General features: G+C 40.0%; 1 protein-coding gene across 9 annotated transcripts in view; it reads left to right on the top strand.

The window, feature by feature from the left end:
• UTRN (utrophin) overlaps window positions 1-26,081 on the top strand; it is a 492,724-nt gene that overhangs the window by 465,918 nt on the left and 725 nt on the right. For 7 of the 9 annotated variants that reach the window (XM_040448951.1, XM_040448950.1, XM_040448948.1 and 4 more), the window contains 9 exons: window positions 2,061-2,099; window positions 2,325-2,390; window positions 3,467-3,532; window positions 12,409-12,567; window positions 12,928-13,168; window positions 16,099-16,207; window positions 17,428-17,520; window positions 22,305-22,327; window positions 24,681-26,081. The exon at window positions 24,681-26,081 is cut by the window's right edge and continues 725 nt beyond it. In XM_040448951.1, coding sequence (XP_040304885.1) covers window positions 2,061-2,099; window positions 2,325-2,390; window positions 3,467-3,532; window positions 12,409-12,567; window positions 12,928-13,168; window positions 16,099-16,207; window positions 17,428-17,520; window positions 22,305-22,327; window positions 24,681-24,689 — 805 coding nt within the window. In that variant the 3' untranslated portion in view covers window positions 24,690-26,081. The remainder of the gene's footprint in view (window positions 1-2,060; window positions 2,100-2,324; window positions 2,391-3,466; window positions 3,533-12,408; window positions 12,568-12,927; window positions 13,169-16,098; window positions 16,208-17,427; window positions 17,521-22,304; window positions 22,328-24,680) is intronic. The other 2 variants (XM_040448952.1, XM_040448957.1) reach the window with 1 other exon arrangement.

Here is a 26,081-nt window from a genome sequence, read left to right as displayed (position 1 = left end):
GAAACTAGGGTGGGAAGCTGGGAAGAGTAGCAAGAAATAAGAGAGGAGAGAAAAGCAGGACCTACCTAATCAGGGGCCTTGTAAATCATGCCAAGGTGTTTGGGTTTTATCGTGAAAGACATAGGGAGGCATGGAGAGTTTATATGTGAGAGCACACTGGGACCCCACTTACTCTGGAGCAAATGGATCAAAGAAGGCAAAAGACGGGAAGCCTAAGGCATTAAAAGAATCGTTAAGTTTTTCAAGGAAAGTCTGGATCGTATTTCATGTTATATTAAGTATATTTAGTAAAGAGACTGATTCTTTGCATATTAGTGTGTGATTAACCAAAACACCCTATTCAGCCACCACTCTGGAAAGGAGGGATAGGCTACATTATTAACTGTGGACTAACACATAGATCGGTCTTATTTTGAACCCTCTTAAATTATAGACTCTATAACTATGCTGCAGTGAGGATATTGCCTTGTTTTTGTCTCCCAGAATTAAATGAGAAGATGTATCACTTAACCTTTCTTTCTCTACAAATCAAAATACTTTGAAGTCAATGAAGCCTTCAGTTTGACTGTTAATCTTTATTTCTTTTCTTAGACATGTTCTCAATATATAAAAAACTTACTTTTGAGAACTTCTTTGGTTCAGCCTTCTACCTCTGCCATTCTTATCGTAGTTCAATGAATCATTTTTGTGCTGACTGCATTAACTTCACAAGAACTAGTCATGTGGTTTCACAGAGCTTTTCCAGCTTCAGTTAAGATCAGAAATACATATTTCTCTCGTGCTTAAAGTTCACTGCAAATGTTGTAGTACACTTGAGTTTAAGAAATGCTCTCTCGAGGAGTTATTATTTTTTGGAAAGTTTATAGTAAATCATTCACGTAACATTTAACATCCGTGTCTATTGAATAACACTGTGTTGTTTCATTGTTGTTTTAACTATCCTACATGTGGATGATTAAGTCTATTTACAGATATTCTGACAGACATGGCCTGGATAAATGCCTGTTTTTGAAAGGAGGTCCAAATAGTCTTAGTTTTTCATCCCAGTAAGATGCCCTTCATCTCTTAGTCTTTGCTATTCAAACATCAACTTGTGCTTCCAGCAGGAGATAATGAGATCATTAACTTTTTCTTAAGTTTGTATGTATAATAGAAATAGAATCAAGTAGATCTAGAATGATTTAAACTTTCCTCCTTTGTTTCAATCAACATGAGCTCTTGCAGGAGACTTATTTAATTAAATAGAGAACTCATTTACTTTAGACTTTTAAAATTCCCATATTCATCAGTAGCTCCCCTAGGGTCCCCCAGGGTCGGGAGTGGTACTGAATGATCAAGCTCCAGAGTCAGGCCTGACTCAAGCCGAACACATTTCCTGATATTATCAGTTTCAGAGATTCAACTTCCGGAAAGAATTTTGTGTGAAGAAAGCGTATCACCATCCAGTTGCTTTCAGCCTTATTGATAATGTAAAAATTTGGGGCTGGGTATAGGGGAGGGGATCTAGGTAACATCTTCTTTCAGTGTCTCTGTGAGTTGTGATACTCTGTGTACACATGGATTCGGATTTTTACATTGAAAACTGGACAAAGAATCAGAACAATCTCATTTTACTGCAACGCTGCCATCAGTGGATAATATAGTCTTTGGAATTTCACTTTATCTTTCTGACCAAGTTTCTTCTCCGGGAAGAACAAAAATCTGATTGCATCATCCCTTGGTATATTATGGAGCATTATGTTTAAACTTATTGCATGAGCATTTTTGTTTCTTTTTTTTCCAATAAGACCATTTCAAGATGTGTTTGCTGTCCTGTAACAAATATCCTGTAATATTTGTGAAAAGCTCCCGCAGGCACTTGAATACACAGCATCTTCTCCAGAACAAACAGGGACTTTGTGTTACTTTTGATTTCCCCCCCCCGGTGCACCTCGGGGCGACCAAACGTGAGAGTAGAAGGCAGTTGAGATTGCCTTCTCCCCCAGCCTCCCGCTGCTCTTGTCTGAAATCGCTCTCGAGTGCTAGTTCTGTGACTTCTGTTTCCCTCTCCCCCTCTGCAGTCCTGTGACACTCATCAGCATGTGGCCAGAGCACTATGAGTGAGTATTCACAGCTCCGTCTGCAGGAGCCGGCACTCTGATCGGTGTCATTAGCAGGGGGGTGATTATGAAACTCGTGAACTAAGAGAATAGTCTACCGCCTGGGTAACAATCCTCATGGTTTGTTTGCATGGCAAATTCAGTGTTTAACCAAGCTAACATTCCTAATGGCAACATCTGTCAATATTGGGACATAAAACTGTTTCTTTGCTTTTTCTTTTATAGCCCCTCACAGTCTCCTCAGCTGTTTCATGATGACACCCATTCCAGAATAGAACAGTATGCCACACGGTAAGAGACTTTGATGGGAGCCCTCTGCTGCGCTGCCGCCCAGAACATATCTATTTCTGTATGAATCCTGTAGCATTAACATGCCTTGATTTAAGGGATGTTTTGTGAGAGTCGTGATTCCATTATATTTGGAATCTGGGCTCTCATCTTTCCATGTTGCAGTTTGCACTTTACCAAATACCTGCAATACATTCTGTGAAGAGTAAATCTCCATGGGATGTGATTATTGAGCTCATGAGAATCCAAACACCATACAAAACAGGATTTAGATAGTGTAACCCAGTTTAATGAATGAGAGTCGGAATTGAAAGTGTTCTCAGGAGATGGTGCACATGTGACTTACCATATGTAATTAAATTTATGCTAATGCTTTATTATAGAGGTTTATTTTAGAGTCCTTAAACAATATAAAGTATCGTCTGGTCTTGATGGCACGCATAAACTTTCATAAACGAAGGGTATAGTAACTATCTCTGGTGCTAGCAAGTAGCTATGCCTAAAGAGGTTAGTTTAAGCATCATATAAATAGTAACATTCAAACTGGGTCTCAGCCAGACAGAATTTCTGGGAAAAGGCAGGCTTAGATTAATGGAAAAATGTACTCAAAAGCATTGAGCTGGGAAAGAACATGGCTTGTTTAAAGAACTGCAAATAAAGGAATGAGGAGTAAAGGAATAGAAGCTCAAGTCAGATAAAGAAGGCCCACTTGCTAAGGAGTGGGGCTATATGTTTAGTTAAAGGGGGGTCATGGAGAGTCTTTAGGCAGGAGAGGAGCATAATCAGATTTCTGAGAATGAAAACCAAACTGGAGGGTCTGGGAAATCAGTTAGGAGCCTAGGTCCCTTAAGAGTCTATATAACATGGTAAAAGATGGAGGCCGACAAGTCTAAAGACAGTGGTGGTAGAAAGGTAACTCAAGATGAGGTATTATTTTAAATTTCCAATCTTGTTAGGAGATTTGGACCTTTTCCTATTTTGTCAGAATCATGACAGTTTGAGAAAATCAGAGAATGGACCTCCAACTGACCATGCCCTGTGTGGCCACACTGTCTAACCTCTTCCTTTTCATTCTTCAGCCTGGCCCAGATGGAAAGGACTAATGGGTCTTTCCTCACTGATAGCAGCTCTACCACAGGAAGTGTGTAAGTAAAACATGAAATTAGCACTGCCTGGGAAGGCTAGTTTCTGTGTCCTGGCTGTCGGAAGTAATCTTCACTGATTGTGGCTCTGAATTTTGATCCCAATCAAAATTGATAAGTGTGGTTACAAAAATGTCTACATAGATTTTATGCTCTCAAGCCGTGATAACATAAGTTGGATATGTTTATTTAGTTTCATGTAAGTTAATGAAAAAATCCTGTATTTATCAACTAATCTGCCTCAGGAAGATCGGATTGTTTTATGTATAAATACAGGTATAGATATTCATTCCATTTGTCAGATACTTCTTGTTGATAATTAACAGATGCATTTCCATAGAATAATGCCCTTCTGTAAAATCCTCTTTTGCTGACTCGCATTTTCTCCATCATCTCTGCTTTTTAACAACTATGACCCACACAAGTTTTCACATATAGTCCCCACTCTTCATTGAAAAATATTGTTTCTCTTGCCAGTATTTTATTATCTTAGCAAGCAGGAAAAGCCTCGTTGACTTTAGAAAAATACTCTCAGAAAAATTTTCTAGGCAAATATTTTATCTCTGATTATCCTATTATTGTGTGTAATATTGTTTAGGACCTTTCCTTTTTCTTCCCCCTCCTCGGAATTAACATTGTTTTTTTTTGATTTTGAATGATATCTAAGAGATTTCAATAGTGTCACATTTACTTGACTTAGGCAGGTTCATTGTTTGGATCTGGTGGGAAGCTGTAGGTAGTCAGGAAAGTTACAGAACATAATACTCAGATGTCTTATACTAAAAAAGGCCATGGAGAGAGCCAAATTGAAATACTTTAAGCACTCTAATACAGAATAGCTTCCTACCAATATTTTTAAAAGTGTTTTACTATCATTAAGCTTATAAATAAAAATGTATGAGGTTTTTCAATTTTAAATTTCAAACATTAGCATGTTAATACTTTACAAGAATACAGTTGTGATTTGTGCATTATTATTCATGTACTATGAATATGAAACAATTCCCAAACCAAGATAATAGCATATTTATAATGCTTGTTTCATATTTAGCTACTAGTATGTATTTTATATAAAGCAGTTAGATATCTGAAGTATCCCCTAAATCAACATAATTTCTACAAGGTTCATAATAGCCAAAGAATTAGATGAAATAAAAAAAAATAGTAATAAAGACCAAAATAATTAAAACCAAATTTAAATTCTTTAAAATGTGTTTGTCATGCCCTCTGAACAGAGTAAAGGTAATGTTCAAATTTAGTACATCCTATCTTCAAATTAAAATAAACACTCTTTTTAAATTTATTACTGATGTCTGAGAAAAAACAATAATCAGATGACTACAAGCTGAATACATTTTAATATACCATCATTAGACATATTAACTCATCCATCTATCCAACAAATGTTTCTTATATACCCACCATGCAGTTATGTGCTAGGGCCAGTTTTGAGATCTGATGGATACATTTTCAGGAAGTTTGTAGGCTGTTTGTTAAACAGAGCCATTACAGAAATTAATTTGTATACACTTACAATTAAATAAATTAGAGTCAAATGAAAATGAAGGTAATACTCAAAACTCATCATGCCTTAGTCTACCTCATTGTACTATTTCTGTGTTCTTGGGGTAATTAATTGTATTTGTCAGATGGTGTGCAACTGCGTGTCTTTTCCAGACTCTACATTCAGTAAAGTCATTAGTTTGAAATTGGCCTTGGTGAGAGTATTTAAACCGTAGAAATTGCAAAGGCTACAATTCAGTGCCTTTTTATTCATTAATTTTTGGAAAGCTTGTTAAATGTTTATCAGCATGCCACTGCCATATACCCAGTACTGTAAAAGTCTATAGATGTAAATACTGTCTTCATGAGTCTTATGGGTTAGAGGAGAGATGATTAAGTGTTTCTACAGAGGAAGAGCATGGGAAGGGCATTTTTGGTAGAGAGAATAATGACCCCCAAAAGAAGTCTACATCCTAATCCCTGAAATTTAAGAAGGTGTCACTTTATATAGCAAGATGGAACTTGCACATGTGATTAAGTTAAGGATCTTGAGATGGGGAGATTATCCTAGATTTGGGTGGATCCCATATAATCCCATGAGTCCTTATAAGAAGTGGGGAGGGTTAGTTAGAGAAGGATATCGCCATGAAAGAAAGAGGTCAGATACAGGGAGATTTCCAGATGCTACGCCACTGGCTTTAAAGGTAGAGGAATGGGGGCACCTGGGTGGCTCAGTCGGTTGAGCGTCTGACTTTGGCTCAGGTCGTGATCTCGCTGTCCATGAGTTTGAGCCCCGTGTCGGGCTCTGTGCTGACAGCTCAGAGCCTGGAGCCTGTTTCAGATTCTGTGTCTCCCTCTCTCTCTGCCCCTCCCCCACTCATGCTCTGTCTCTGTCTCTCTCTCTCTGCAAAAACAAAAATAAAACTTAAAAAAAGAAAAGAAAAAATTTAAAGGTAGAGGAATGCAGGTGGCCTCTAGTTACTGGAAAAGGCAAGGAAACAAACTCTTCCTTAAATGTAATATTCAGTTAAGTTAACACTATAAGAACGTATCTATCAGCCACTAAAGTGAAATCTTTTTCCAGTTCCTGGTGCATTAGTATTTTCTTAGTGAATATGTTAGTAAATCTTATTTTGATCAGTCCGGGAAGCCCTTTGCCCTTTCACCATTTGAATTACTGAATATCCTGGGATTCTTTTCCTGCGACCATGGCAGTGACTCCTCCATTTGAGTAAGATTGCGAACAAGGACACCGAGTCATTGAAGTCCTGTGCTGGATCTGGAATCCAGTGGTGTGACGTGGGGTGGTCCACCATCCTCACTTAAATGTGTAATATTTACTTATTTAAGCATTTCCATGTAACCAGTACTATCGACTTGACAAAGTAAGTATTACACATGCTACAATAAATACCTTTTCTCCCAGTGGATAGAGCCTTCCAATGAAGATGCCTACCTTCTTTGGGCTGAGAGCACTCCTCAGAATTTGTGATGGAAGGGTTAGGACCCAAGCCCCACTATTTGCTTCTCTGACTGCCCTTCTGTGTTTCCTATCTAATCATGTAGCATCTTGGATCACGGGATATTAGGAAGAAACGTTTGCTGCTCTCAACAGGATGCCGTCATGCTGTTCCTTCTTTGGTCCCAGTGTATTTGTTTCTTATGGGACCTTCCTGCGGTGGCAGGAAGTATGTAGCACACCGTAACCCTGGCCTTTCCCTGGAAAATTCCTAAAGTCCAGCATTGACAGGGTCATGAAACAATCCTGAGACGATAGATGACAGTTTTCTGCACCACCTAACAGTGTCGCCAGCTTCTAAATGAGGGTTCGGTGGCTCCTCAAGGCAGCTCTTCTGTTTCGCTCTTAGGTCTGTCCTGAGGCAGCCAGCATCAGAATCTTAGCAATTTTCATTGTTGGGAAAAACTAAAAGCTAACTCAGAGTGCCTTAAGCAAAAAAAAAAAAAAAAAAAAAAAAAAGATGGTATTAGTTAGCAAATTTCTACAATACGTTTTGGAATGTTTCTCATTCTTGAATTCTCTACCTTTCCTCCAGGCCCTTTTGAGTGGAGGTTTCTGTTATTCCAGTCTAGGTCATAAAAATATTACTAGGTTTCCTTTGAATAACAACAGTGATGATACAAAACAACCACCATCTCTCCCTCCGTGCAGAGCGTGTTGAGCCAGACGCTGCGCTAAGCACTTTGCCATCTTCACTTATTTAATCCTCACAGAACCTTTTGAGATGCTACTCGTGTTTCTTGACCACCATTTTACGGCTGAATAAACTGAGGCCCTAAGAGTTTAAGGAGCTTGCCCAGGGTTTCATAGTCAGTAGTGGAGCTCAGACGCAGGCAGCCTGGCTCCCAGCACAGGCACTCCCGACCATCCCTGACCAGCTCACTGTGCCGTGGGGGAGGGTTTCCCAGATGGTAGAACTGCGGTGGGGGGTGGGGGAGCAGGTCAGGGCATCTTCATTCCCCCTGGGGGTCATCACATTCCTTGTCCTGCTCCTGCCCATTCCGCACGCACGCTTCTGCTTCACAGTCCAGACCTAACCAGGAGAGTTTTTAATTCAGCCCCTCCAAGACCCATCTCCTAAAGGTACTTTGGGATGGTCTCAGCCATAGGTGATAAAAGAGATCCCTGTGCTTTGAGGTGTGAATTTTGAGATTTGAACTTGGGATTGTAAGTTACCCAAGGTCCTTTTGTCATTTGTGTCTTGAAAAGCAGCCATCCTAACCTGTGGTTTGAGCCTTTTTCTGTCCCTCAAATTGGTCTGTGGAACCAATTCCCTGGCTCCCGACTGCGTTCATCTTCTGTGAAGCTGGTTAATGAGTTGTTGCACTCCTATGCATCTTGGACTTCTGCCTCCCCAGCCTACATGTTAATCAGTCTCCCAGCTCTTCCCCACATACACGCAATTCCCAGTGCTCCCTTTCCTCCTGAAAATCTGGCTCTGGATAATATAAAAGGACATTAATTTTGAGGACATTAATTTTTAGGAGGAGTTAAGCATCCATGAGTCAAACAGAAAACAGGACCTAAGATAGTCCTAGGGCATCTCAGTGGCAGGTACTGAAGGATAGATCCCAAGGCCATTGCCATCAGGGTGTCTCTCCCCCCATCTGCTGCCTGCCCTTGAGTGACACTGTTTTATGTGGAAAGATCTAACTTGGGAGGCTGGTGTGGTTCGCACTGGCATTGCTGTTTGCACCTCTGAAGCCTGGAATGGAATAACCCTTGAAAGGAGGGAAATTATTGTTATTTTTATTTATTTATGTCTTGCATTCTTTCAAAAGGTCATTGAATGAATCACACTTCTTTTGTCATCTGATATGTACTAATTTTGTAATCCAGATAGTATTTACTATGCACAACTTAAATATGGTATAAACAGAGTCCATTTGAGGGTATTTCAGTGGCGCAGATCTATATTTTTGCAACCTTTTCTATTTTAGCACTATTGACATTTAAAGGCCCTAATCTGGTACCTCACGTACTATCTGTACTTAAAGGGTATGCTCTTGGTTTTTACTATATATAATTAAGAGCTTGAATGTATTTATTTTTATATTTAACTTTTAGGCCTAATAATCTGTGAAAAACACTTAAGGCTAAAATTATGTGTTATATATAAATTATTTTTTTAAAGAAATTGCCTTAAACCCTTTTCAGATACCTTAATAAAAGAATGTAATGATAGTGGTGATGATGATAATTACAATAATATGTTAAACCCTATCAACTTCCCAGAAGAAACGAAGCTAGGCCAATGTTTACAACAAAATATATCTCAGATCTAATTGTGACTTGTTTGTGTGTTTATTTGTTTCACTGTGGATAGTCCCCAAATCCTTAAAGCAAAAATTTAGTTTGTGTTAATATTAAGCACTAAATATAGTCCCTGAGTCTGACGCTTACTGGCATGAATGTTCTAAGGCCATATATGGTGTGATGGTACCTTCCGACAAGAGAGGACCTCCGTGCTAGGATTCAGTCATATCATAGACCCACCAGGTAGCTTACGGGACCCAAGTTTTCCTTTAGCACTTCTTGTTCGTATTGTATATGTTTTTAACTTTAGTTTTAGTCCTTCGTTTCCTTTTAGGTGCTTGTTCATAGGAATCATAAAATTGTTTTCTGGGGGGCAGCAGGGATGGGGGGGTGCACATCTGGGTGGCTCAGTCGGTTAAGCATCCAGCTTCGGCTCAAGGTCATGATCTCACAGTCCGTGAGTTCAAGCTCCGCATCGGACTCTGTGCTGACAGCTCAGAGCCTGGAGCCTGTTTCAGATTCTGTGTCTCCCCCTCTCTCTGCCCCTCCCCCGCTCATACTCTGTCTCTCTGTTTCTCTCTTAAAAAAAATTTTTTTTTTAACCAATGTGAGAATCAGTTTACCTGTCATTGCAGTCCCTGAGGTTAAGATCTGCTTTTGTTCTCTCTATTTTGCATTTTCCTTACTTGTGCTTTCTTTCTTCTGTTCTATGGACAAAGTGCTTTGCTGCACATTTGTGCTATCTGGCTGGTCATATCAATGGCTGGGTCAGGACTCTAGATATAGTTCCATAGTCTTTCGACATGGAATATTACAGAGAGTAGGAGGCTAAACCTTTTGCTTTTGTTTGCAAGATCTACTTTTTCGTTTTGATTTTTGGTTGATTGCTTGTGATGCTTTCTCTTTAAAATAGAGAAATTTCATGTTTCTCTTTTGTTATTATTTTTTGGGGTACTCAGACTTTTTAGTTTTTTTGTTCTTTTTTTTCTTTTTAGCCTGAGAAATATTTACAAAATGTTCAGTTACTCTCTTACTTTGCTATTACTTTATTTTATCTCCACTGTGTCTTTTTATACTTTGTATTTTTCCTCTCTGTATATGCTCCCTCACTATGGATTCTCTCTCCTGAACCAGATAAAGTGCCTCCAAACACTGATGGTGATAAGGATCATTGTGTTTAAGTTTTGCCATCCTTAGCTACTTGGTGTCACACGGTGTTGATGCGTTAGCCTGATGGTCAACTTCTGCCCCTTCTGCCCCTTCATGATACAGTTAGGTTTAGAGCATTGGCCATATATTTCCCATGAGGAAGACGCCTACCCCTCAGACACATCCTTGCCACATTTCTGTCTGGCAGAAATGGGCAGCCCAGGAGCTTTTAAATGCTGCTGCCTTACAGTGGTCCCATACCTGTCCCTCCTCTTATCCTCATCCTTCTAAAGTTAAGAACAAGCATGAGATTTTTCTAGAGGCACCTTTAGTTTTCAGCGATACCACATTTTCTCAGGAAAGGTAATCAAAGGGTGATGTCATAGCTTCTTTCAGTCTTTATCCCATCCATGCTCCTTATTTCCAGTTTCTAACTGTGTGGTAAAGGTCCTACTCCTCACCCTACTGAATTTGCCAGTAGAAGGATGGTAAGGTCAGGTATCAATGTTTATATTATCTCCATATATAAATTTAGAGAGAGAGAGGGGTTTACCAATCAAGGAAGCAAACAAAATCAATCAGTAGTTCATCTGAACCTTGGCTTTGGCTGTTCTGCAGGCCTAACACTCATTTTTCTTTCATTTGCTTCATCATATCACTCTGATCTCAGTGCTCAGGACACAGCTTTGCTATGAGTTCGCTAACTCTCAGATGCAATTTCAAGTCCCCTTTTTAACCACAGTAAACTGTGGTCACACAGGGTTGGATTTTCAAATCAGACTCAGAGGAATCAGAGATCTTACCTAGTATCAAGTGCTGCTCGTCAGCTGCAGGGCACAAGTAAGAGGTCCCAGACTGCCACTGCTGCTCAGCAGACTCCTTCTGACTGCATTAGGGTGTGCTCTGACCCCAGTTCAACAGGTGAGGTCTCTAAGGGACATTTGCAGGCACGTCCCTTTGACAGGCACTGGTTCTGTCATGAGACAGCTCCATTTTATACTCTAAGAGCTACTTACATGCTTTTCTGAAGCCCTATCCTATAAATCCATAGCTTCCAGGATTTGTTTACCAACACCATCAAAACACACCGGGTACAATCTGCTAAAGTATTCATTCTGTAGCTGGACCCTCCAGCTAGCGTTAGCCAGGAGGTCTGTCATTTTCACGAGTACAGAGAGATCAGACTGGATCTCCCCATAAAGGAAAGGAAGACCTTTCAGGCATGATGCTGAGCATTTACTTCTCAAGAATGTACCAATTTTGTCTTTTTTTTATGCTTCCGTTTCTGCCAATCATTAGATTCAACCACATGATTGATATGTCTAATTCATTAGACCAGTAGTTAGAAAAGAAGGAGAATGTAAATAACTGTATGTCCTGTTTTAATGCAAAGTGATTGATGGTAATATCAAATAAAAATATGGCAGATATTTTATGAGTATCTACAATGATCATTTTTGTTATGTTATTTAAATAAAAGAATATGAGGATTATATTTTTCCATTTTGTGGGTTACAAAGCATTACAAAATGACTTTCAACCAAATGCTAAAGACAGTGAAATCAACTCAGGCCTCAGTCCATTTGGGCTGCTATAACACAGTAATACAGGCTGGGCAGCTTATAAACAACATTTATTTATCACAGTTTTGGAGACTGGAAAGTTCAAGATCAAGGTACTAGCAGATTTGGAGTCTTGTTAGAGCCTTCTTCCTGGGTCATAGATGGTCCTCTTCCCACTGTATCCTCAAATGGCAGAAGGGACGGGAGCTCTCTGGAGGGTCTTTTTAAGGGCGCTAATCCCATTCATGAAGCTCCACCCTCATGACCCAATTACCTCCCAAATGTCCCGCCTCCAAGTACCATCACACTGAGGCTTAAGTTTCCACATGTGAATTTCGGGGATATACATTCAGTGTAGAGCAGTTTATTTTTGATTAAGTCTATTAATCTACTCTTTTGGCATTCGATTTTCGATTTTGCCTAAAGTATCTCTTATATTAACTAACTAGTGTACCTTATTTGATACCTCTGCTGAGTAGAATATCTCTTCTGAGGTTTGTGATATGTACGTGTTAGTCTAAGGCAAAGCATGAAATGTTGGTATGCATAGTATACCTACTTTTTAGATAAATATCCTAGAGTTTTTTTTTTTAATACGGTTTATTTATTTATTTATTTTAGTAATCTCCACACTCAACATGGGGCTTGAACTCACGACCCTGAGATCAAGAGTCACGTGCTCCTCTGACTGAGCCAGCTAGGTGCCCCAAATATCTTCCTAGAGTTTCAAAGAGACATAGAGGAACATTGAGCTTTAGATCAAACCTGGCCCAGCAGCCATCCCGATCGTCATTGCTTCTACTTCGCTTCCATCCAGACATGAGCCTCAGTGTGTGTGTGTGTGTGTGTGTGTGTGTGTGTGTGTGTGTGTGTGTGATTTGTCTCCCTAGGGAGGACGAGCATGCCCTCATCCAGCAGTACTGTCAGACACTCGGAGGGGAGTCCCCGGTCAGCCAGCCCCAGAGCCCAGCTCAGATCCTGAAGTCGGTAGAAAGGGAAGAACGCGGAGAACTGGAGCGGATCATTGCCGACCTGGAGGAAGAACAGAGGTGTGTTCAACCTGGGAGAAGATTTGTGCCCTCTGGGCAAACTTCTAATGGGAGATTCCTTAATAATAACTTCAGTATGATCCCTACCCATTCTCTTTTCAGAAGTGGTTTCTAAGAAGTCAAGGTGGAGTCAAAATCTTATCGGGGATTAACAGACTGGGGCACTGGCTGCAGATTATGAACGTGAGGGTTCAGGGAACACTTGATTAAAGCTATAGCTTTGTCCTTGCTTACTCATCTCACTGTTTAATGTTTCTACCTGAGAAGAAGTCTCCTGAGCTCAATCTGAAGCTCGAGGGCAGTTTTGGAGAGAAAACCGTGCCCACAGTAGTAATTCCAGTTGTTCCTTTTCTGCACTAGAAACCTGCAGGTGGAATATGAGCAGCTGAAGGAGCAGCACCTGAGAAGGGGTCTCCCTGTCGGGTCACCTCCAGATTCTGTCGTGTCTCCTCACCACACATCTGAGGACTCAGAACTTATAGCAGAAGCAAAACTCCTCAGGCAGCACAAAGGTCGTCTGGAGGCCAGGATGCAGATTTTAGAAGATCACAATAAGCAGCTGGAGTCTCAGCTCCACCGCCTTCGACAGCTGCTGGAGCAGGTAGAGTGTGTGCACCTCGGTGGGACTCCCACGCCCCCTCCCAGCCCGTCGCTTCCCGGAGCATGGTCCCAGCATCAGCAGAGGGGCTCACTCGCAGACTGTCACCTCCACACCTGATTAAGACTGGCTTAGGAATCCCTCTTCAGATGGAAGTATCACACTCTCCAATCGCTCAAAAAGTGGAGTTTCCCATTCTTTGGTAACACTGAAATCTGTCTCAGCTCTGAGTGCTTTAAAAGGAAAGACCCTGTAACATACATCTGCATACATTACATGTGGGAAACTCTGTAGAGGTTAAGGGGAAGGAAGTGATCTGAACTGTTCAAGCGAAAGCCTTTCTTCCAGTGAGCTCTTTTCAAGAAATTAAGTAACAGATGTTTATTAATGTGCAGCTATCATTTCCTAACACTGGGCCATGTTTTATGGCAATTTGTATACTTTCTTGACAATAAGAAATAGTATTTACATTATGATGAATGCACACCTGTATGGCAAATACAAAATAATTATTATAAAGAAAGGCCGTCTCTTATTTTCTACTTTTAAATTTCCTTCCTTTCTTCCTTACTCCCCGTGCCTGCCTGCCTTCTATCCTTCCTTCCTTCCTTCCTTCTTCCTCTCTTCTTTCCTGTGTTCTCTTTATCTCTACGTCCCTTCCATTTTTTCTCTCTCTCTCTTTCTTTGTGCTGGTCAGCACCTACCAAATCAATTTTATAGCTCATCAGTGGGTAATAGCCCACAATTTTGAAAAATACTGTCCTTTGCGATATAAAAGAGGCATCAGACGGAGTGTTTTGGTGCTTGCAGTCTTATTAGGGACCAAGACAAGATAGTACAAAATATAACAAGATAGTACTGCACATAGAGATACAATGCCATAGAGAATTAAGTACTTGATTACATCTAGCAGTTAAAGAATGGGAGTCATGCCACAGAACTAGCAATGAAGACGCCTTGGTAACAGGTGCATATTGGGTAGAATCCCCACAGATGGGGCTAGACTTTCTCTTTCCTGAAAAATCTATGACACCAACATTCATGTCATCTTTTGCCTTTTTCTCTGGACTGTAGAGTGTGTGGCCCCAGGCAGTGACTAGGCATGCCTTTCTGCAGAAGTGATTTATCCAAAGACAGAAACAACTTTTTCTCCAGTGATTTTCTCAAATTTCAGAAAACCACCTTGTCATAGTTGCTGTCAGTATCTTTTAACTTGTCAGAATCATTCAAAACAGTGTAATTTCTGCATTACCTACACAACAGGCCACAGATCACCCCTTTTGACCATATAGTTTTCTGTATGTGTGTCACTGTTGCGGAATTTATATTAGACTGTTTTGGGGAAGGCTTACTTTGGGCTTCCAAAGGGTGCCCCATTAGAAAACAGTAGTACCCCTAGAGTGCCCCAAAGCCTGGCTTTCTTTGAGTCCTTTGGAATATTTGAATCCTCCTCCCTGCCAGTCACATACACTGGAAAAGCTACATATACTCTACCAGTGTGAATTTGAAGTTTCCCCGTGGTGGAAAGGATGAATTTTCTCTTGAAATCTCTGATTTAAAATATGAAGTATTATCATTAACCTAGTGCAGCGATGGAATCATTGCAGAAACGAAACAATCTTTATTTGCCAGAGCCTGTTGGAGAGCTAACGGCTCTTCTGCATACGCACACTCCGCACCCTCCCCCTGACTCTCACCACCCCATTAGACAGAGCTGCCTAATGGCTCATGTGCCTCCAGAATTGCACAGTAATGCTTTTAGAGATAGCTGATATCTAAATGGCTTTGTGTATCCCAGACTGTGGACCTCTTATCTCTTCTTAATGACTTAGCATGAATGCCAGAAGTAGATGGAAAATTTACCTGATAGTAAAAACTGGCAGAGCCTCCAGACTTCAACTAATATAAATCTAATGGAAAAGCCGCCATCAAGAATATTGTAATTTCTGCACTCCCTAGAAAAATGAATCGCGCTTTCTAATTTGACTATGTACTTGTCAATTTATCCATCACTATTTCAAAGCTTTGTGCAGAGTGCATTTACAAAGTGTTTTCTAGGTGTCAGATCCTGTTCTGATCTCAGAGGAAACACTAACTGAACACCCTCCTCACAAAATCCTCTAACACAGGCAATCGTTTCACCGTCTGTCCCCAGTTTACAAATAAAGAATCCACAGCACAAGAGCACCTGGGTGGCTCAGTCAGTTGAGCATCCAACTCTTGATTTCAGCTCAGGTCAAAATCCCAGGGTCGTGGGATCAAGCCCCACATCAGTCTCTGCACTGAGCACAGAGCCTGCTTGGGATTCGCTCTCTGCTCCTCTCTCCAACTTGCATGCTTGCTCACTCTCTCTCTAGAAAGAGAGAAAGAAAGAAAGAAAGAAAGAAAGAAAGAAAGAAAGAAAGGGAAAGAAAGGAAAAGAAAAGAATCCAAGGCATAGAAGGTTATAAAATTTGCTCAGGCAGGTACTGAGTGGTGGAGTTTGAATTCAAGCATGTGAATCCAAAATTGTGTTCTTAAGTCTCTAATACCACATTGAAATATTGATTTAAATAAACAAATGAGCTGATTTTGAAATTGGATAAATTTACTGTATGAGAAGCAGTGCTTGTTTTTTTTTACAGATGAATGAAACCTGTTTCTAGATTCACTTGGTTGACATAAAAATAATAGCACAATTGAGGGATGTAACTGACACTGAAAAATAAATCTTGCATTATAACCAACTGAGCTGTTCAAGGAGCCCGAACTGAAGGGAGCAGACCACCCAGTATTCAGCTGAGATCGTAGTGAACCCACCAGACTGATGAAAACCTGTGTTCTGAATGTCTGAGACCAAAGAACTCTACATGTCTCAGTTATCCCTGGAAGTAAGAAACAGAAACGTGTTATTTGAATTCTTCCTCTGCCTTAACATCTGCATGTGATTGCAGCCAGAATCTGATTCCCGAATCAACGGTGTCTCCTCCTGGCCTTCACCTCAGCAGGCTGCACTGACCTACTCGCTGGATCCAGACCCTGGCCCACAGTTCCACCAAGCAGGTAGGTGTCCTTAAGACCCGGCCAACTCCCCCGCTCTGCTCTATGCTTCGCCATTGGTTGGTTTTTCATTTTCAACTGTGTTCTTACTCCCCGATACCTTAGAGCAGAAAGGAGTTTCATACTCTCTTCGTGCTCAGCTGCGTACAGAGACATTTTAACAAGACCAAAAAAGCAAACATTCCAGAATAAGAATCTATAATATATTTGCTTATATACTGTGTAGTAGTGGATTGAATTTTGGTGAAAGATGGAAAAAAGTACTCTTTTCGTTTGGGGATGAGCAACAATTTAATTTTGGCCTTGCCTTCAGAGTGATTCTTTTTTTAAAGTAAATTTTCTGTCTTTAAAATTTATATTTATACGTATTCAGAAAATAATCCTAAAGTATATTATATACCAAGCGTGGTTTTCTCTGCCCAGGTCTGGGAATGAATATTCTGCTTTTTCCATCCTCATCCCTATAGACATTGCCACCCTTCCTGCCCCTGTCTGAGGCCAAGGTCTCACCCAGCCTATTATTGGTCACAAAGGGGACTTGTCACCTCTGCTAGGAAAGCCTCTGTCAACCAGTATTCAGGAATGGCATTTTGTTATTGATGAAATTTAAGTTCTGAAATTCTACTGAAGACCATATATTTTAACCAAATTAATTTGTTTCTAAGATATATTTTGCTGCATTAATCAGAAGGAAACCTAAGGTATTAATATTATCTGAATTGTTTTAAAGAAGTGAATTATTTTGCTCTTGGTTATAGAATAAAAATCAAGGTAAAGAGTATCTTCAAAACTACCTCTAGATTTGTAGCAGCTAAAGCTAGTCCATGCCAAAGTCTCCAAGAAGAAAGAAGGAAGGAAAAAGAAACTGGTAGAATATTTTTTATATAAAAAACATTTGGAATGCAAACTAATGGAATTTCATCTAACAAATTGAAATAATATGACCACATTAACTTATTTTTCACTCATAAGTTTTCCCTTGGCACATGGAATCTTCCTACAGAGACATCTGATGCATTTTATTTATATGAAATTATATTACCAACAAATTGATACAAAAATGGTTTTAATATTATTCCCCAAAATTGTCCTTTTCATAGAGTCTTATTTTCATGTTGATATTTAGAGGCCAGGATTAGGGTTTTTCTCCCAATGTTGGGTTTTGGTGGAAAGCTGGATGTTCATTTCGGAACGTCTATTGTTTTGTTTCTCTGCTGCCCCAGCGGCGGAGGACCTGCTGGCCCCCCCCCACGACACCAGCACGGACCTCACGGAGTTTATGGAGCAGATCAACAGTACATTTCCATCTTGCTGCCGTGAGTATGAAAGACCCCAGCACTGCCACTCCACCTTCCCTTCCATTTCTTCTTCCCTGCTTGGCGCCCTTTGTCTTCTTTGGTAAGATAACAAAAGCCGCTATTAGAAACAGGATTGAATATGATTTGAAAATAAATCAAACATTCCGTATGTCGACCAAGCAAATGAAGCTCAGCCTAGATACCATCGCGTCACTGGCTGTGGTGATGGTGCTGCTCTCTGAGAGGTTTCTGTTGTGCCTTCTGAAGGATAACATGAAGGCAAACCAAATAAGTTGCTTTGTAAGAAGAAGTTACCCTCTTCAGTGCAAACTGTAGTACGAAATGTGTTATTACTCCAAAAAAGAGCTTTTAGCACCCAACAAGGCATGAAAATGGTCTTTTCTGATGTAATTTGCTCTCTCTCTCTTTTTAAGATTTTATTTTTAAGTAATCCCTGCCCCCAACATGGGGCCCAAACCTACAACCATGAGATCAAGTGGAGTCAAGCTCCACTGACTGAGCCAGTCAGGCACCCCCACTCTCTTTTCTTTGAGGTCATCAGATTCAGTTCTGGGAGGGGATTATTTTCGGATATTTTTTCTCTTGTTTTCTTTCTTCTGGTTTCTCTTCTCATGGAATGAAACAGTCACTGCATAAAGGCCAAATAATTGAAGGCTTCACAGATTATGACCCTGTGACTTTTCCATATGAACAACCAAGAGCCAGAAAATAATCAAATGAAAGCAGTCCAACTCCCAGAGGAAATTACATAATGTTCTTATTTATTGATTTTTCCCCCCAAACTTTTTAAATTCATTCTCGTCATCTCAAGGTTTCTACTGAGCTCTCACTTGGGCGGTTTCAAAGGGAAGCTGTGCACTTGAATGCATGCTAACTACTTAATGCCGCAATTTATCCTAAATAATCTTTTAAAGAAATTTGAGTATGTTATTTATAACTTTTAGGGTGATTTCCACTCAAGTTGATTTTTAAATCTAGGCAGCCATCGAAGTAAGATGTTAGTATGTATGTATACCACTGTAGATATTAGATATATGTTATATATGGTAGTACATATATAAAACTGCTTCTCATCTCTCCCCTTTTCATCCTGTCCTCAGCAAATACCATCCTAAATGATGAAAAAAGGCATCACCAGGAAGGTAGTTAAGTAAGATATATTGACTTCATTAAAAAATATGCTTCAACTTCTACAATTCTGCAGTTTATAAAAATGCCATCATTAGCAGGGAGTGGAAATAGCTCTTTGAAATATAGTCTTCCCTGAATTTTCAGAAGTATTTTCCTAAAGGACATAGTACAGAATTCTATAAGCACATAAATATATTTATATTTGGGAATGTGTCATTTTCCAGTTATTATCTGTGATTATAGTTCTCAATGTTTCTTGAATTGTATTTATTATAGGTCAGTCCCTACACTCCCCCCAAAAACATTGCCCAAGTGTGCAAATGTGTATGTGCACATACACACACATACACGTGCACACATACTTTTTTGGCCTTCTGGAGTCTCACAAAGGCTTCAGAGGGTCACTTGAAGCCCCTACACTATCAGATTGTTGCCTGTTTTCTAGGTGCTGTAACAGCCACAGTAGATGAGCAGATCAAATCTTTTATATTAAGGTTGAATTTTCTAGGGATTTTTATTCTGAGTTGTATGTTATTTAATGGCTAGATAAAACCTCATCTTAGTCACTATAAAAGACAGAATTTCAAGATTAAATTTCTAAATGAAATTACTTCTTAGTTCAGCTTAAATCCAAATACATTAATAATTAGTTAGGAACAAATTCTGCAAATCAAAGCCTATTTATAAGTTTGCATTTAAATGTCATGATGGACATGTTCAATTTAAAAGTCAGTTGGCAGTGAGTTAGGATGGGAAATATGTTTAATCAAATGCTTTACCGTGTCTATACATGTATAATTTCCACATTAAACTTTTTAAATATTTATTTATTTTGAGAGAGAGAGACAGAGTGAATTGGGTAGGAGCAGAGAGAGAGAGGGAGAGAGAGAATCCCAAGCAGACTCCACATTGTCAGTGCTGAGCTGACATGGGGCTCAATTTCATGAACCATGAGATCATGACGGGAACCAAAATCAAGGTCTGAAGCTTAACCGATTGAGCCATCCAGGTGCCCCTAAATTTTTTATATTAAAAATTCATGGTGTTTTTTTTTTAACAGTTTGTCACAAAACAATTACTCTTAAATATTTTCGTAGTATATTCTTATATGTAAATGTTATAAAAGTCTAATCTGGCATATTTTAGAAGAGAATATAATTAAATGTAAATAATCATAATTATAAGGCAAAATGAATAAAAAAAGAAATGAGTATGCTGCTTCGGAGTGTGTCTCCTTCTCTTTCTCTGTCCCTCCCCCCCTCACTCTCTGTCTCTGTCACTCGAAAGGGGATAAATGTTAAAAAAAATTTTTTTTTTTTTTACTCTCCAAGATAGGGACAGCTTTCCCTTAAAAAAAAGTCTTATTTATAAAATTGATACATAGTTTTAAAAATTGTGTCTAAAGTTATTAAACCTTTTAAAAATTGTTGCAGAAAAGATATAGCACCTGACTTAGACTTTGTGCCCAGTACATGTTTCTGAATTGAATGAATGCATGAATAAATACATTTTCTAACAGGAAGGTTTAGTTGGTAAAGTTTCCCAAGATAGTATACAGAAGGTTTGCAGGGTTCATTTGCTTTCTTGCCTCTTTTAAGTTGCTCAGCTAGCAATATTTTAATAAACTTTTGCATTCCCAAAGCTTCCTGACCACCCTTGGAGGATTTCTCTAAGCAAATCGGATTGGCACTCTCCCAATGCCAACCCAATCCTGTTACTAATGAGAGCTTTAAAACTGCTTGTCACCAGCATACAGTGAATTGATCTGCATGTTAATCTTGACTTTTGATCCTTTGTGGATTAACAATTAGCATGGTCACAAGTGAATTTACACTCCGGGCAGTCCTGGAATTAAAATGAAACTATAATCATAAATCCTAATTGCATGAATTGCCTACTTAAACATGGCATTTTTGTGTGTGTACCTATACATTGTTGTGCATAACACTTTAGAATTTCTCTGTCTCAAATTAATATACCCGTTGTTCCTGATAGCATCCTTGAATTATGGCCTTTTAAAGTCTTCGTTTAATTATTTACATGAAGTTTCAGAGCAGAGAGGAAGGCATTTTCATCTTTTCCTGGCAAGGCGTTAATGAAGGGAATTTGTGTTGTCTGTTAACTAATGTACATATTAAAATTTTCACTAACTGCTATAAGTGGGTTTTTTTTAATGTAAAATCCTCTCCGTGTTTTCATTTATGTCATCCATATATAGAGGATATGAGAGGATTTGGGGCCGATAGACCAACAAATGCTTTTAAAATTATTTTTTATCTACAGGCATATTTTCACAGTGAGTTGCCTGTGTTTATTAAACTTGAGTGGCATTCATCACAAACTCAAAACCTACTAAAATGCAAGCATTTCCTGGTTTCTTTTAAAAATATATGGGTGCAGTTTGTTCAGGGGAGTACCGTAGCCTTTTATTTGATAAGAATCTATAGGGCTCATGATGCTGATTTGGAGCAACGTGGCTTCAGTTTTGGTTTGGGTTTAGCTGTGCGTTACGAGTAAGAGAAGTATAGTAAGAGAAGCGTGTATAATAAGAGAAGTGTAAGTGCGCGTGGTGTCCTTGATATTTGTGCAACAGAGCGCTCCCTCAGCGTAGCTCAGTGGGAAGGATGCCCACTCATGTTTTCCTGCTATGACCTATGCATCTGGCAGGACTAGGCTGGCTGGATTTTAGCCTAATTCGTCCCCTCCAGGCATCATAAAGTTGCCCTTCTCGTTCACTCTGATTTTCTCACAAAGCCCCCACTATGTGGTCGTGGATGTTTTTTTTCCCCCTTCACAAAAAGATGAGAGATGGAAGGAATGCAACATGCTAGATGATGAGGGACGGTTCTTATTTGACCAGTTGTCCCCATCAACGGGGGTGCAGGATATCCTCTGACCCGCCTGCCCGTGTCCGCCCTCACAATGTCCCCTGGGGCATCCACACTTTTGTAACCGGGAGGGAATTCGAGCTGCTCAGCAGCAAGGGCGCATCAGACCCCATATAACGACTTCTCCAGTGCTCTCAGCTGGGCCCCAACAAGGCACAGTGATTAGCCCAAGTATCTAAAGACTGTGGGAATTTGGCCAGCCCTTTGAGGCAAGCACATTGCCACCAGCTTCCTAGACCCCTGGGGCGAGCGTGAGCCAAGGGGGGCAGAAACTGAACACTCGTGCCCCTTCACTTCCCGAATCACCTGCTGGTCAGAATTTGTACTAGTTAGCAAAATATGCACACTTGCTCTGTTCGGATACATAAATCAAATACATGGCGTGATTTCAAGAGGAAATTTTGAATTTTTTTTCAAAACAAGTTATTTGCTGAATGCTTCGGTACGGACTTATCTGAGAGAGCCAGCATATGTTTTGCATATTTTGGTAGAATTTTTATATCTTCTAGGACATAGGATATGAGAAACTAGGGAAAAGAAACTAGTCTTTGTTAAAGCATCTAGCCAGAAAGAAAGAAAGAGAGAGAGAGAGTAAGTGGAAGGGAGGAAGGAAGGAAGGAACCAAAACTTGTTTCTTACTTTCTTATTAGCACCCATTTAACAGCTGGGAGCCATACACTCCACACTTTTGCTTGCCTGAGAGGGGGAACCAGCAAAGCAACCCTAGCGCCTTCAATTGACTTCTTTTGTTTTCTCTTTCAGCCAATCTCCCCAGCAAACCACAGGTAAGCGTTAATGGGTTGATTGGCTCAGGTGTTGTCGATTACAACGGGGAGTAAGCAGATTAGCTGCTTTTGATTTGAGTGCAGATTTCATTCCCCATGTAACTTAGTAAACTTGCTTGACGTTTAAATGTTAGTTAATTCTGTACAACAGTTTGTCAGTCTGGGGAGAGGGAACCCTTCCCAAGCCAGTTCTTCCAGATGCCCAAAATACCAAGTGCCTGACCCTTTGTGTTCTAACAGCTTTTTAAGGGCCGCAAATACACTATGCAAAGTTACCCTGGGTGGATTTGGCTGACCACTGTTCTCCCAGATATGTACTTACGGTCGCTATCACAGAACATTAACTTAAAGCAGTGACTGCAACGGTACACAATGTGGTTTTGTTACTTTGAGAGGGAAAACATTTTGATTCTTCATTTAAAAATTTGCTGAGGTTGGGGAGGGGAAAATTTGCTGAGAAATGTTGGCAGCTTTGGCTTTATACCTTTCAGTGTTTTCCTTATCAGGTGCTTTTAGTACTAATGAGCCATAAGACCATAGTAAATCTTGGGAGAACATGTTCTTTCATGAACTTGTTTATTCTGACTGTGTTATTATCTTGATGGCAAGAGGGGCTGGGGTCTTAAGGAGAAGCACAGACAGTTGGTCTTTAGGACCTGGAGGGAAGAAAAGGAGATCTCAAGCCAATTAGCAGGTGTGATGTGAGAGGTCAGGAGATGGAAGGACTTCATCTCCATGAAGAATCATCTTCCGATTGCTTGTGTTGTCTTAGTGAATCAGAAGCCAGGGCTTCAGCAGAGAGTGAGGACAGGAGGAGGTGTCAGAGGTGTGAGGAGAGACTGGAGGATGTGCCATAGCTGCTTGGAGATCGGGAAATAACAGGGAAATAGTGTGACTGCAAGGCAACGTTGAACATGACTTACGGTGCCTCCTTGTGAACGGCTGGCCTGCAAAGGTTGTGTGTTGTCTCCTGGCCGCCATGTTCAGGTTCATAAGCACAGGCACCAGAGTTGGGCTGAGTGTTGCATTTAACCAGAGTTGAAGTTTTGGTTTGGCCAAGAGAGTACAACAATTCAAGGGAAGAGGCAAAGGTATGATGATGATTGAACAAAGGATCGAAGCTTGTAGGGAAAGAAGTGATGATATGTTAGGTGCAGGAGACAAAAAAAAAAGGGGGGGGAGCAATGGATTGTGGTAGCAAAGGGTGGATGGAGTTGGGGTCCTAATAGAAGTAAGTGAGAAAGTAAGGTGGTTGTCAGAGGCAGGATGATTGAGATTGGAAGTGTTGGAGGGGGTGAGGCATTGGTGATGGTCCATTTGGAACTTTGAGTGCCTGACAAGGGTGGAGGACACATTCTCTGGAGGAGAGGAGTTCAAGGAACAGAGAGGCCAGATTTTTGGAAGAATCATCTATGTGGGCAGTGAAATCACTAGGATTTAAACATAGTTTTAACATGATGACAGTGAGCCATTCTTCAAGAAGTAAGGGAACATGGCCCAAGGGGTCAGAAGATGACTACAGAGTGGGTGGTATAGTCTAATGGCATGGGATTCAAAGTTGGGTGGAGAGAGAGAGAGAAAAGGGCCTGAAAAAACACAACGTGGACCTAGAAAGGACGTATCCAATACATGAAGAGTGTGGGAGATAGAAAACAGTCGTATGTGAGACGGTTGTGGAGGAACCTGTGTCTTCAGGGGAGATCCAGATATTGATGCGTTCAGAGAAGAATTGACGGGCGTGGGTTTTAGTGATGATGGATCCAACTGTGTGACCTTCCCTTCAAAACATTGATGCCACTCCCTTGAGTGTGGCCTGGATGTATATCCTCTCTTGCCTACGTGTACTGGCCCTGGTCCATTAACTGGCACCACTGCACACCCTTAAACTGTGATTCATGTCTTTCGTGCCTCTTGTCTGGACCCCAGCTTGGAGACCGGTTGGAATTGTCGAGGATCCCCCCTCAGCCACAGACCTCCCACAGTCCCCCAGGGAGAGATGGAGTGCTTGCACCAGCCTAATTCACTCATCTTTGGTACCTCCAGCAAGAAAAAGCTGAGTGCTCTCTATTTTCACTTGGTTTCCAGCCTGGGCAAGAGAAAAGTCTTCCAAACTTCCTCTACACTGGCTGCAATGATAAAAAGCAGACTAGATGCCTTCGGGATGAAAGAGAAAGACCTCATCCCAGGGAGCAAAAGTCACATGGAAGTAAAGGGTCCCCTTTGAACACAGCCAAAGGGGCTGTGAATAGTTGTGAAAGAAGTACTTTTATTTCTCAGAAGAGTTGACAGGTCTCTGCTACCTGTAATGTTCTGTGTAAATGTTGTTCTGACAGCACTGTTTCCCTTCCCACAGGCAATGTGAAGTATTCATCTAGCCAGTCAACATTTCCTGACTTAACAGTGTTGCCCTTTTCAGCAAATGCCAATTCCGAGTTCCATTTAATCAGAAGCTCCATGGCTCCTTGAAACATGCTGTTGAGCGCTGACTGTGTGTTCTACTGAAGGAGTAAAACACTGACTATCCAAAGAGAAAGGATATTTTGTTTTTATAATAATCATATATTATTGGGTTTTTTTTTTGTTCTTCCCTTTCTATGCAACTGTAAATTAATGAACAGAGTGGTATTTGGAAATGGTATTACATTTGTCACTGATTTGTATACTGTATACAGCATTGGGAAAGTGGGTGGGGGCTTTCTAATATGATACCTTCTTGTTATTAACCATAACAAAAATTGCATAAGAATTAGAAAACAGTGTTACATTTTTACATTCCTTTATATTAACCTTGTACAATAACTTCATTTATTTCTTCCGCTCTTTTACCATTATGTTTTGGTTATTTATAATTCACCAGCCACATGACCACATAGATTTCCTGTATTCATTTCCATGATTTGGCCAAATTAATAAGTCATATATTTCAATTAAATATTTATGTATATGAATTAGGCTACATCTCTTACATACCACTTAACTTTATTTGACATCATACTTAGTGACCACTTGGAAAACCACAGTAAAAGTCCTGTGGGCCTAACTGGCATTCCTACTGGGATTTGTTTCCAGCATTTTATTTCCCTGCTCCATGTAATAAGTAGATCCTGATTTCTTTATTTATTTCATGTCCCCGTATATATGATAGAGGAGACTTAGAACAGCATTATAATAATCTCAAAGATCATTTTTACCAAAGGTTGCTCATTTAAGTATATTTTCCTTTGGACACAGAAAGAGAACATGGGATAACATTTCCTTAGTTGCTAAGTCTTGATTTTCATCATTAAATACACAACAGACCTTTACTTAATCGTGCTACCAGAACACATCTTTGTCTCGAATTCCCTTTGAAGAGAATTTTATTTTGTTTACGTATACTCAAGCCATTTGTAATTCTTGAAACTCCCAGTTCTTTTCTTCCTGACAGCAGACAAATTCAATGCCTGTTTCATTTTACCTTTTGGATGAATGATTACATCTTTTATTACTTTTCATTTGATCAGTATATTTGGAAAGGATGTTTATCAAAAGCCCGTGTCACTGCTTCCATAGAGGAATAAAATTATGCCTAGATGGTGGTACCCCTGCCTTTGAGTCAATGCTGTTAGGTATTTGGTTTGGCTTCTGATTTAACATTTAACTGATTCAGTTGAAACGTGTTATGTAATTACCAAATGTAGAGAAACCAAAAAAGAAAGAAAGAAAGAAAGAAAGAAAGAAAGAAAGAAAGAAAGAAAGAAAGAAAGAAAGAAAG

This window comes from Herpailurus yagouaroundi, unplaced genomic scaffold (genome assembly GCF_014898765.1).
Source record: "Herpailurus yagouaroundi ecotype Mexico unplaced genomic scaffold, PumYag 198, whole genome shotgun sequence".
In the NCBI taxonomy this organism is placed as follows: domain Eukaryota; kingdom Metazoa; phylum Chordata; class Mammalia; order Carnivora; family Felidae; genus Herpailurus; species Herpailurus yagouaroundi.
Note: the sequence above shows the minus strand (reverse complement) of the source record. Positions and strands in the feature narration are given on the sequence as shown.